The 10,000-nt window shown below is 50.7% G+C and overlaps 7 protein-coding genes across 7 annotated transcripts in view; 4 read left to right on the top strand and 3 right to left on the bottom strand.

Annotated features, from left to right (window-relative positions):
• LOC125949557 (MOB kinase activator-like 1) overlaps positions 1 to 424 on the top strand; it is a 2,782-nt gene extending 2,358 nt beyond the window's left edge. Inside the window, exon 3 of the mRNA XM_049676692.1 lies at positions 1 to 424. This exon is cut by the window's left edge and continues 1,385 nt beyond it. The gene's annotated coding sequence lies outside the window, so the exon portion shown is untranslated.
• A 36-nt stretch (positions 425 to 460) lies between these two features.
• On the bottom strand, positions 461 to 2,105 carry LOC125949551 (retinol-binding protein pinta). Its single transcript, XM_049676685.1, has 5 exons — positions 1,966 to 2,105; positions 1,429 to 1,899; positions 1,019 to 1,345; positions 845 to 940; positions 461 to 776 (listed from the first exon to the last, which is right to left on the bottom strand). Exons 2-5 carry the CDS (start codon positions 1,641 to 1,643, stop codon positions 578 to 580), a joined length of 837 nt encoding a protein of 278 aa, XP_049532642.1. The 5' UTR covers positions 1,644 to 1,899; positions 1,966 to 2,105; the 3' UTR covers positions 461 to 577.
• A 100-nt stretch (positions 2,106 to 2,205) lies between these two features.
• On the top strand, positions 2,206 to 3,343 carry LOC125949542 (abscission/NoCut checkpoint regulator). Its single transcript, XM_049676672.1, has 2 exons — positions 2,206 to 2,344; positions 2,411 to 3,343. Exons 1-2 carry the CDS (start codon positions 2,297 to 2,299, stop codon positions 3,341 to 3,343), a joined length of 981 nt encoding a protein of 326 aa, XP_049532629.1. The 5' UTR covers positions 2,206 to 2,296.
• An 8-nt stretch (positions 3,344 to 3,351) lies between these two features.
• LOC125949526 (nucleolar protein 56) lies at positions 3,352 to 5,299 on the bottom strand. Its single transcript, XM_049676649.1, has 2 exons — positions 5,173 to 5,299; positions 3,352 to 5,103 (listed from the first exon to the last, which is right to left on the bottom strand). The coding sequence occupies exons 1-2, from the start codon at positions 5,173 to 5,175 to the stop codon at positions 3,595 to 3,597; spliced, it is 1,512 nt and encodes a 503-aa protein (XP_049532606.1). The 5' UTR covers positions 5,176 to 5,299; the 3' UTR covers positions 3,352 to 3,594.
• Positions 5,300 to 5,574: 275 nt separating this feature from the next.
• On the top strand, positions 5,575 to 7,200 carry LOC125949569 (elongin-B). The gene is made up of 3 exons (XM_049676707.1): positions 5,575 to 5,632; positions 5,700 to 5,918; positions 6,354 to 7,200. Exons 2-3 carry the CDS (start codon positions 5,916 to 5,918, stop codon positions 6,699 to 6,701), a joined length of 351 nt encoding a protein of 116 aa, XP_049532664.1. The 5' UTR covers positions 5,575 to 5,632; positions 5,700 to 5,915; the 3' UTR covers positions 6,702 to 7,200.
• Positions 7,201 to 7,208: 8 nt separating this feature from the next.
• On the bottom strand, positions 7,209 to 8,149 carry LOC125949552 (esterase AGAP003155). Its single transcript, XM_049676686.1, has 2 exons — positions 7,544 to 8,149; positions 7,209 to 7,472 (listed from the first exon to the last, which is right to left on the bottom strand). Exons 1-2 carry the CDS (start codon positions 8,079 to 8,081, stop codon positions 7,225 to 7,227), a joined length of 786 nt encoding a protein of 261 aa, XP_049532643.1. The 5' UTR covers positions 8,082 to 8,149; the 3' UTR covers positions 7,209 to 7,224.
• LOC125949499 (isoleucine--tRNA ligase, mitochondrial) overlaps positions 8,091 to 10,000 on the top strand; it is a 3,279-nt gene continuing 1,369 nt past the window's right edge. Inside the window, exons 1-2 of the mRNA XM_049676608.1 lie at positions 8,091 to 8,376; positions 8,438 to 10,000. The exon at positions 8,438 to 10,000 is cut by the window's right edge and continues 742 nt beyond it. Of these exons, the coding sequence (XP_049532565.1) occupies positions 8,191 to 8,376; positions 8,438 to 10,000 (1,749 nt within the window). The 5' untranslated portion in view covers positions 8,091 to 8,190. The remainder of the gene's footprint in view (positions 8,377 to 8,437) is intronic.

Here is a 10,000-nt window from a genome sequence, read left to right as displayed (position 1 = left end):
CGGTTGCCGTGCCGTTTGTAAAGAAATAGCGTATAAGAGAAGAGCACTTTTAGATTTCAGAACGGTAACGGAAAATAAAATGGAACTGTGTAAGAGCCTGACGGTGTAGCAACGGCGCGGCGCGGCCATGTGAACGCATTAAAAGTACGATAACTCTGTAAATTCGGTCTTTGCAGTCTCCATACAACGTCCGAATTTTTCAGCGTGCCACCTCCCAAGTGTGTCGTGTCATATCATATCATCCCCTGACCATGGTCAATCGAATCGTTCCAAAGGTTGACGAATTCATTCCCCCTTCCTTTGGTTTTGATAGGCATTGTGGCGACGATAAGGATTATGTTGTCGGTTGAATGATCGCGATTAACGAACCACCATCACCACCTACCGGTGCTGCGATTTATCTCCTTTTGCACTAAATACCACCATTATCTTCGACACCACATGACCGGGTGCCGGGAATTTGATCATTTATACCCTAGTGCGATTAACAGGGAGAGGGTTTTATTCGATGAAAACGTTTACTCAAAATAGTAAAAATGTTTATAAATAACTGTCACCGTGCTTCGTTTTCGTGTGCTCACAGATGAAACACGTTCTCTTCCATCCGGGTGTAAAAGGGTGCATTGGCAAGAACCACCTGCTTCCAGTGAGCAGCCAGTTCCGTATAGGTCCCACCGGTACCGCCCAGCTCGCGTGGCAAGTTTACCAGTTGCTCCATGGTCGAGCCTTTCTTTGAGATGATGACGCGCTCCTTCATTTTGGCGCTCATGAAACTCCTGCAACGAGAGTGGATCGAGAGATGTTACACAGGATAACCGCAGTCAGGGATGGAGCACTAGCTAACCTGAACACATTCAGCACAAGATTCACATGAACTGGTACGTTCACGAACTCGAGAAGCTTCGGTTTGCAGGGATAGTTTTCCCAACTTTCCACCGATCTGTAGATGAGAAACAAAAAAGAGAAGTTAAGGGGGATGGTCGGGCATTGCAGTTACGTAAAGCGATCACGATCGTACTTTTTGATCATGGAAGGTGGCAGCTGCAGTGCGTGGCCTAGCGTAACGCCTCGCATATCGAAAATGGCAACGACACCGTACACCGAGACCATGTCGTCGAGATGCAGTAACAGATCGAGTATCATTTTGTCCACCTTGAACACATTGTCCTGCTTGTGGCGCTTGGGATCGTGGGCCGATGTACGAATGATCACCACCTGTCGGTTTAGCTTATCCTTCTCGAGCAGCGGAAGAAACACTCCGATGTCTAGCAGCTCCTGTAGCTCTGGGCGCACCGGATCCCGGCAGCTGAACCATTCCGTTAACTTTTCCCGCGTTTTCAAGAAGCTGTAAACAGTGAAGAGCGTGGGGCTTAGAGAGCGCGTAATGAAAAACACTTCCGTTAGTCACACCCGACAGTAATCACTTACTGGTGAAGTTTGTGCTTTGTTTTATCGATGTTGTACTTGGTGGTGCGCAGGAAGTAGAGAATCAGCTTGGAATCGGGCAGGATCCGTGCGCTAGGATGTTCCTCGGCCAACCAGTGTTCGATCGTGGCGATGCTGGTCGTACGCAGCTCGACGGTTTCCTCCACGCCGTTGCCCACACATATGACTTGTGGTACGCTTGTGTTTCCTTGCTTCATGATGAGCACGCTGGCCGATAGTGCTGACGTCGCGTTGACCTTATTACTACTCGTCTGGAGGGAGTCATCAGCACCCCTTCCGATTCACGCGTCGCTGCTTTACGTACAGCGGTTACCGAGCAACTGCTCCTACAGCACACAGCAGCGCCATAGAGAGAGCATTCTAGATGAGCGGTCGATGGAGTCGCACCGTTCGCACAGGACCGTATCTGATTTCTTTTTCTATGCTATTTTTTTGATAACAGCTGATAACACACTAAAAGAGAGGAGAGAAGGGTGTTGATGAGACGAAGGGCTAGAACAACAAACCATCGTTAATTACCGCATTGTGTTGGAGCGACGCCGTGAGAGAACGATCGACCAGCAAAAAGGGGCCAGCAATTCACAACGAAAATGTATTATCGCATCTCAGGCGACCACAGCAGCACGCACTTAACGCCATCGAAAAGTGTTCCTTTTTTTGTGTAAAAAGATGAAACAAAGTGTGAGCTAAGCTCAATGTGAAACGGGCACGGCAGGCTCCCCAACAGCTGAGTGTGACGTTTGTTGACATTTTTCACAAGAGCCCCAACAACAAGATAGATGAATCATCGTTGGCTTGAATTGCCCCTGTTGGTTCGTGATTCAGGCAAAGCAAAGTGATCTGTATAAGGATGGCCTGTACCAGCTGCGCCAAACAATTTGGATTTTTCACCAAAGAGGTATTGCTACTTATCCGTGCAGCAAATCACTAGAATTAATCCAGTTCCTACATACTTATCCTACAGCACGGTTGCCCAGTGTGTAAGTTTTCCTTCTGTACCGGATGCCTTAAATACAAGCTCGTCCGTGAGGGGAAAAAGCTTACCGTCTGCCTACGATGTGCTAAATTGTCCGCGGGGACGACGGATGACTCTGGACAACAAAGCCTTCCACAGGCCGCACTAGTGAAACCCAGCCCTGGTTTGGGCGACGATAGTGTCGTGAAGGTGACCCCCATCATCTCTGCTACAGACTTTGAGAGCCAAAGCAACGAAGAAGAGTCTATTCGAAACAGACTGGCCTCCCTGAGAACAGTTCACGATGATGACGCCTCTTCGGCGGGACAGTCACACAACACCAGCAGCATCGGTCCGCAAGATACGGTCGACATCGAGAAACGGCTAGCTGCCCTGAAAGGTACCGAGTACAAGGATGCGGCAATGCGCAATGCGGCAGCTCAACGATTTATGGCTCCGGATCACCGAACGGAGGAACAAAAGGTGCAAGATCTGATCGGACAGTATGTGACCGAAACTAAGCTCGACGAAGTCACCGATAGTAGAGCTGCGGAGCAGGATGAAGAAATCGTTCGGCGGCTGAACGCACTGAAGGAGATCGTTCCGCCGACGGAAGCCCCTGCGCGATCGGATAACTCGGATTCCGATACAGACAGCACGAAGGATGAGATATTGGCCCGAAAATTAGCGCAACAGTACGTCGAAGAAGCGAAAATCCATCGGCGAGCCAGCATGGATTCGTCCAGTTCGGAATCCTTATCGGACGATGGCGAAGGGCCGTTGCCGTGGTGCACCATCTGCAACGAAGATGCCGTTCTGCAGTGTAAGGGATGTGATGGTGATCTGTACTGTACGTCCTGTTACGACGAGTTCCATTATGATGATCGAGGCGAACATCCAACGGTTCCTTTCCGTAAGAAACGACAAGTTAAAGCAAAGTAGGCCGGTCGTCTCGTGTATTACGAAGAGATGGGTTGCTTTATTTCGCTGCAAGATACGAACACCCTAGAATACATGTTTATACGGTTCAAAAGCAAGAAAATATTTGAAAAATAATGGAAAACTAAGGAAGTAAATCTGCGCCACGCCATCTGCTTGAAATTGTCCTTGTCTTCGGTACATCTCTAGTCCGAATCTACAACTAGATTCCAGCTTATACATGAACCTGCCGCTCTATCTCTCTAGAATGATGCCTAGACTTCTTCTGCGGGCTCAGCCACTTTGCTTTTCTTTTTTTTCTTCTTTTTTGGCTCTCCGTTTGTACTGTTGACCGTTTCGTCCAGCTCGGCGGCCGCAGTAGAACCATTCAATTGTTGCGATTCGTCCGCACCATTGGTATCGCCATTGCCGTTCGTTTCATCCACCTTGCGCTTGTTCTTCTTCTTTTTCTTCTTTGCTGAGGCGTTTTGATCAACCGCGGCCGCCGCGATGGCCTCCTGCATGACATCGAGGTTTTTGCGAGGTATTTCACCTGACTCATAGAACTTCAGCCGATCTTCAACCTGCTGCTTGAGCGCTTCGCCAAAGACAGTCGTCGGGGTCTCGGAGAAGCAATCGATACGCGAAGCAATCGTACATTTGTTGGCTAAAAATCGTGAAATGCGACCCTTGTTCTTCGCATTCGCTCGCCCAATGAACGACGAATTGAACAGCAGACCATACTTTGGCGTGTTGCTCTTGGTTTTCAGCGCACGGAATAGCGCCTTTTCGGCGCCAAGGATTTGCACGGTTGAGGCGGGATACTTGGCCAGGTTCGTGAGACTGCCTGCCTTAGAAATAAGGCGCGCACCGACCTGATCACCGATCAGTGTCTGCAGGTTCGGAGCAACGTTGTTCATCTTTGAATGCAGATAACCCGCGAGCTGCTGGCGGTAGTCGGACAGATTAACGACACGCTTGGCAAACATTTCGATATTCAGCAGATCGATCACCGAGATGTCCATACCCATCGACATCTTCGCCGCATCGATGATGGCCTGCGCCTTCTCCGAGTCCATCACCAACTCCTCCAGTCCCTCAAGACTCTCCTTCGTAAGCGATTTGCGATCCTTGATAAAGTGGGCCACCTTCGCGAACAGATAGTTGTCGGGCACGATTTTCACCAGCTCCGGGAAGTGGTACGAGTACCACTCGCGGATACGCATTGAGAACGTGTTGATGTCCTTGTCGAGCTGATCGAGCAGCGCAATCGACTGGATGATCATGTTATCCGAACGGTGCACATTGAACTTCACCTTGCAACGCGAGTAGCTATGACCTAAACCGAGCTGCGCCACAGCCGCCGACTGGTCCGTGAATCCCTTCACCAGGCTCGGAAAGTGGTGCCGGATGCCGCGCAGCACTTCGGGTACGACGCCAATATGCGAGCACTGCACGCTGAGCGCTTCGGCAATCGCTGCACCGAGCTTGGCATCGGCTACACCGAGCGTGACCTGCTTCTTTTTCGAGGACTTCGGTAGCGTGGTGTCCAGAAACGCCGCTAAATCATCCGGCAACAGACCCTCCGAGATCGCGTTCACGTTGTTAAGTGCCGCGACGGCCGTTTTGAACGGATGGAAGCCTACCAGCTTCACGATCGAGTTGAAGCGCGCCAAATCGAGGATCGAAGCCTCTACCTGGGGCAGCAGCATTCCGATCTCCTCAAATTCCTTTACCCCGAACAGCGCGTACCCCGCGGCGTGCTCATAGAGAACATGCAGCGCCTGAAACGAACCGTACAAGATGCGATTGGCTGGTGGCATGGATCTCGAGATACCGTCTTTTTTACTTACCATCGCTGCGCAAATTTACAGTCGAAAATGGACACAAAACAACGCTGAATTTATTCGTTTAATCGTCCGAACAGATTTCTTTGCACCCCGGGTGCCCGAAACAAAACACGCGACTCCAGTTTGACAGCAAACGGAAGTTTACACCCAAGTAGCCCAAATTCGAACCAGTTCTATCGACGCGCAAACCACCCAAGTAGCCAATGAACCGGTTTCGGACCGATTGGATTGAAAAGTGATTTTTTAAATTCTTTCATACAAGAATAGCTTGCTCTCGAGCTACAAGTCACGGTTGTCCTATGCCTCAATGCTCTTGAAATTTCGTTATTATTTTGTGTGGGAATCATCGCCGCAACTGCCGCTAGTAACGCGTGCTGTGTGTGGCAGCCTTTACTTCTAGTGTTGTCATGAATGAGTTGTCAAACTTGATCGGCTAAAGAAAAAAAAAGATCGGCATCGAGAGGTGAGCTCTTTCTAGCGCCGTGAGTTTGTCCCCTTTTTGATAATATTATCTGCGCAATCCTTTGCAGTCTCCAGCGAACTGGTTCTTTCATACCGACTCCCCGGCTAGCGATCCATCGCTGGAGGTCTACTCGACACTTCTGCCGCGTTAGCTGTGCAAAGTTGAAGGGCCAGGACCCTGCTCTGTTTCACGCGAAGGGCATAAACGGCCGGCTGCAAGAGCGAGACAAGGAAGAAGCAGTGCAAACGAACAGTGCAGCACCACAAAGTGCATAATACAAAAAATGGTAAGATCCTGGGTTGTCCAATTTTGAATTCTCATCCTACGTAGCGCGTGCAAGGTGCGATCGAGGTTATCCGGCGTCCGCACGCATGTCGTAAGGGCGCCCGGCTCTGATTGTGTTGTGACCGTGTGTTTGCTGATAAGATCAAGTTGGGCGACGGGACGCATGGAAAAAGGGGCAAAGACATCCCCAGATTCCGGATTAACCTTTGCCCGGTTTCGTCATATTTGTCGGGCGGGACTCAACGCATGACCAACGGTGTGCAATTTTGGAGACGACTTGAAAGGCAGACTATCGCGCCGGCCCTTACCGGCGCGATTCGCAGGGCGCTTATCAGCTGACACCGTGATCATAGACCGTCATCGCCAGAGCATCGGCCGTAAAATCGGCTTGTCGTATGCAATTATCTCACTCGTTTTTGTCGCTTCCCGATTGTAGGATGTTTTCATGATGATTCGACGGCAAAAGACGACCATTTTCACCGATGCCAAAGAGACGACACTGGTTTCCGACCTTAAACGCATGATCGAGGGGATCATCAAAGTTCCTCCTCATGACCAACAGCTCTTCAACAAAGACACGATTATGGAAGACGAGAAAACGCTTCAGGACTGTGGGATCACCGTCGCAACGGCAAAGGCACAATGCCCAGCCCAGCTCGGACTTGCAATACGTAAGGATGGGCTTTTCGAGCAACTCGAGCTAACACCCTACTCCTTGCCACCCGATCTACCCGAAGTGATGAAAAATCAGGACACCGCCAACGGGCAGGATCAGCTAGTCTAGTAAGGGGCTGATCAGGCGAAGGAGGGAGGCCGGCATAATCATCATACGCAGATTTTCTTTTCGCTTGTTTGTATTCTATCGTTCTCTAGGCAGCAACCCCCAAAAACGCTGGTTCGACACACTAGGAACTATCTGCCACACCAAACAACGGTTGTAATGGATTATGGTTCTGGCTCTTGCTACTAATTCTCGATTTAAGACCAGCACTATTGCCCATCCACTTCGAAGCATTTCTTTCCTTTTTTTGGCAAAATTGTTGAACTGAATCCATGAGCATGTAGAAACATTTACCCCGGCCCATTTCTTCTCAAATGCCAGAGAAGAACTGCAACAGATAGTCCATGAACTCGCGCGCGCGTGTGTGTGCGCCACATCGAGCAGCGTTTCCTTTTCCTTTTCTATCTTGGGTAGTTTTATTCGTACGGCTTTGCATAATTAAGTAATGGAGAGAAAATAAACCTTTCAGTTTCGGGAGGATTGTACGGAGGTACGGTAAGAAGACGAGTTAGATGATGATTGACCGTCAATCCGAATCCGAATCATCAGGCTGCTCTCCATCCGAAGCACCACTCGTCGTCTGGGGTTCGAGCTGCAATGTATTCTCCTCAGTGGCATTGGCCAGTTCTTTTGCTTCCAGGTAGAGCTGCAGCTGATCGCGGAAGAAATCTACGTAGATCTGCTTCATGGACGCTTGCGCGGGAAAGTAGTGTCCGCCCGGGTGAGTGACTATTTCCGGCTCCAGGAAGGTGTCCGACAGGGCAATGCTCATATCTATTTGATAAGCAAAACTCCGTTACTAGTTGGCCATTGAACGGCTGTGTCCAGCACAGCGGTTCGCTTACCTTTCGTAATGATTTCATCCGTCTCACCGTAGAGGTGTAGCGAAGGAAGCTGAATCTTGTTCTCATAGTAATTCAAATGCACCAAGCTGCCCGAACGGAAACCAGACGCAAGAATGGCAAATTGAGGCTTCACCCCGGTCATGCCTCGCGCACTTAAATCGCACAGCAATCCCGCGAAGCAGGCACCCTGTGAGAATCCAAGCAGTCCGTGGCAGCCTTCTGCCTGCCACGTTTTTTCCACCAACCGAAGACTTTCATCGAAACCGAATGCAGGACCTCCTTGGTTAGTGCCTTTGAACGTGTGGTCGTCTTTGTTGAACCACCAGCTCCGTTGTGTGGGATCCTGCTCTCCGCCGACTTCCAACGGGGCGGCTATGTGTGGTGCCGATAGAAACACAAACTCTACGTATTTGCTGACCTGCTTCCGGAAGGAACCCAGCTTCGAGCGGAAGCTGTCCGCGTTCTGCCGGTAGCCATGGAGGGCCAACACCTTCAATTTCGTGTTTTCAGGTTCCGCGGCTTCTTTGGGCGACGACATGTTCCGCTTTTTGGTTCCTAGCTCCCGGCACCAAGGCGTTCTATTCTGACAGCCGCCGAACGGGGTGACAAACCAGACGTCATAACAATCCCCTCACTCCACCCCAGCAATGATGTTACGCGGCCGCTCGGAGTGCTGGGCGACCGGCTTCCGGGCGAGTATTCGCTATTTAGCGACTAAAAGTGCGACCAAGGAGGAGAGTAAGTACACGTCCACCATCCGATTACCTCGGACCAAATTTCCGGCCCGATTGAGCGCCGACAAGCGATCCGAAGTCGAGGATCAGCTGCGAAAGGTATGCTGTGCATCGGTTGGTGGTGCTTCTGATTTTCTTTTGATCATACCTTCTATTCTAGACATGTTTTAGCGAATTATACAGCTGGAATCGTACGGCGCCAGCACTGGCAAAGGATGAGTTTATCCTGCACGATGGGCCACCGTACGCGAACGGAGAGCTACACATGGGACATGCAGTGAACAAGATTTTAAAAGATCTCATACTGAAACACAAAATCATTAGTGGATCGAGAGTCCACTATGTTCCGGGCTGGGATTGTCACGGGCTACCGATCGAACTAAAAGCACTAGAAGCGTTTGCGAAGAAGTCGAAAAAGGGACAAACCGGCGCAGGGCAAGCACGCTCGGCACCCGAAATTCGTGATACAGCCCGACGATTCGCACTCGAAACGATCGTTAAACAGCGGAAATCGTTCGAAGCATGGGGTATAACGGCAGCCTGGTCCGACAGTGATCGTGGTTTATACCGCACGCTCGATCCAGCGTACATACGTGAACAGCTGCGATTGTTTTACGATCTGTACGAGCGCAAGCTTATCTATCGAGCGTTGAAGCCCGTCTTCTGGTCACCCTCATCGCGCTCTGCACTGGCCGAAGCTGAACTTGAATACGATGAAGCACACGTAAGCCCTTCGATGTACGTAAAACTGAGGTTGGCGAATCGTGGCACCGATTGTCCCACTATCAAGAGCATGGGATTCGGGAACGCCGCAGACGTGCACGCCGTAATATGGACAACGACACCGTGGACACTACCCGCAAATCAGGCCATTTGCTACAATCCTTCGCTGGACTACAGTTTGGTTCGTTCAGTGGACGGTGATACGCTACTGGTCGGGAAGGATCTCATCCAGTATCTTGGCAAACAGTTGGGACAAACGTTTGAGGCACTGCAAACCATACCGGGAAATGAGTTGCGGGCTCTGCGTTATCATCATCCATTGAACACGGATGAGGTGCTGCCATTTTTACCAGCTGGCCACGTGAAGGCAGAGAAGGGTACTGGTCTCGTGCATACCGCCCCAGCACACGGACCGGATGACTTTCTCGTATGTCTCGAGCATCGGATGGAAATCAAGAGCTTGATCAATGAAGAAGGACGTTACAACGAGCGTGCCCCGGCACCTCTAATAGGACGGCTTGCCCTTACTGAGGGTAATCGAATTGTATCGGAATTGCTGCGGCCAGCGACGCTCCACCTGACCACACTGGAGCATTCCTATCCCATAGACTGGCGTACGAAGCAACCAGTAATGCTGCGTGCCAGCGATCAGTGGTTCATCGATACGAGTAGCCTGAAACAGATGGCGCTTGAGGCGGTACGAGACGTTGAGATATATCCGCGAACCTCTGCCGAAGTGAGCAAGCGCGTACTGGAGGGTCAACTACGGAAGCGTCCATACTGGTGCATATCACGGCAACGTGCCTGGGGTGTACCGATACCGGTTCTGTACGATTCCCGCTCGGGCCAACCGGTGCTACATCGGTCATTGCTTGCTACGCTCGAAGCACGGCTCATGCAGGAATCGTCGATCGATTTCTGGTGGACCACTCCCGTCGAACAGCTAGTGCCGGAGGAAATGCTCAAGGAACTCGAGATACCGCTGGACTGTTTGAGAAAG

The sequence above is a fragment of the Anopheles darlingi genome, chromosome 2, assembly GCF_943734745.1.
Source record: "Anopheles darlingi chromosome 2, idAnoDarlMG_H_01, whole genome shotgun sequence".
Lineage (NCBI taxonomy): Eukaryota > Metazoa > Arthropoda > Insecta > Diptera > Culicidae > Anopheles > Anopheles darlingi.
The sequence above is the reverse complement of the archived record's forward strand: the minus strand, read 5'-3'. Positions and strand labels throughout refer to the sequence as shown.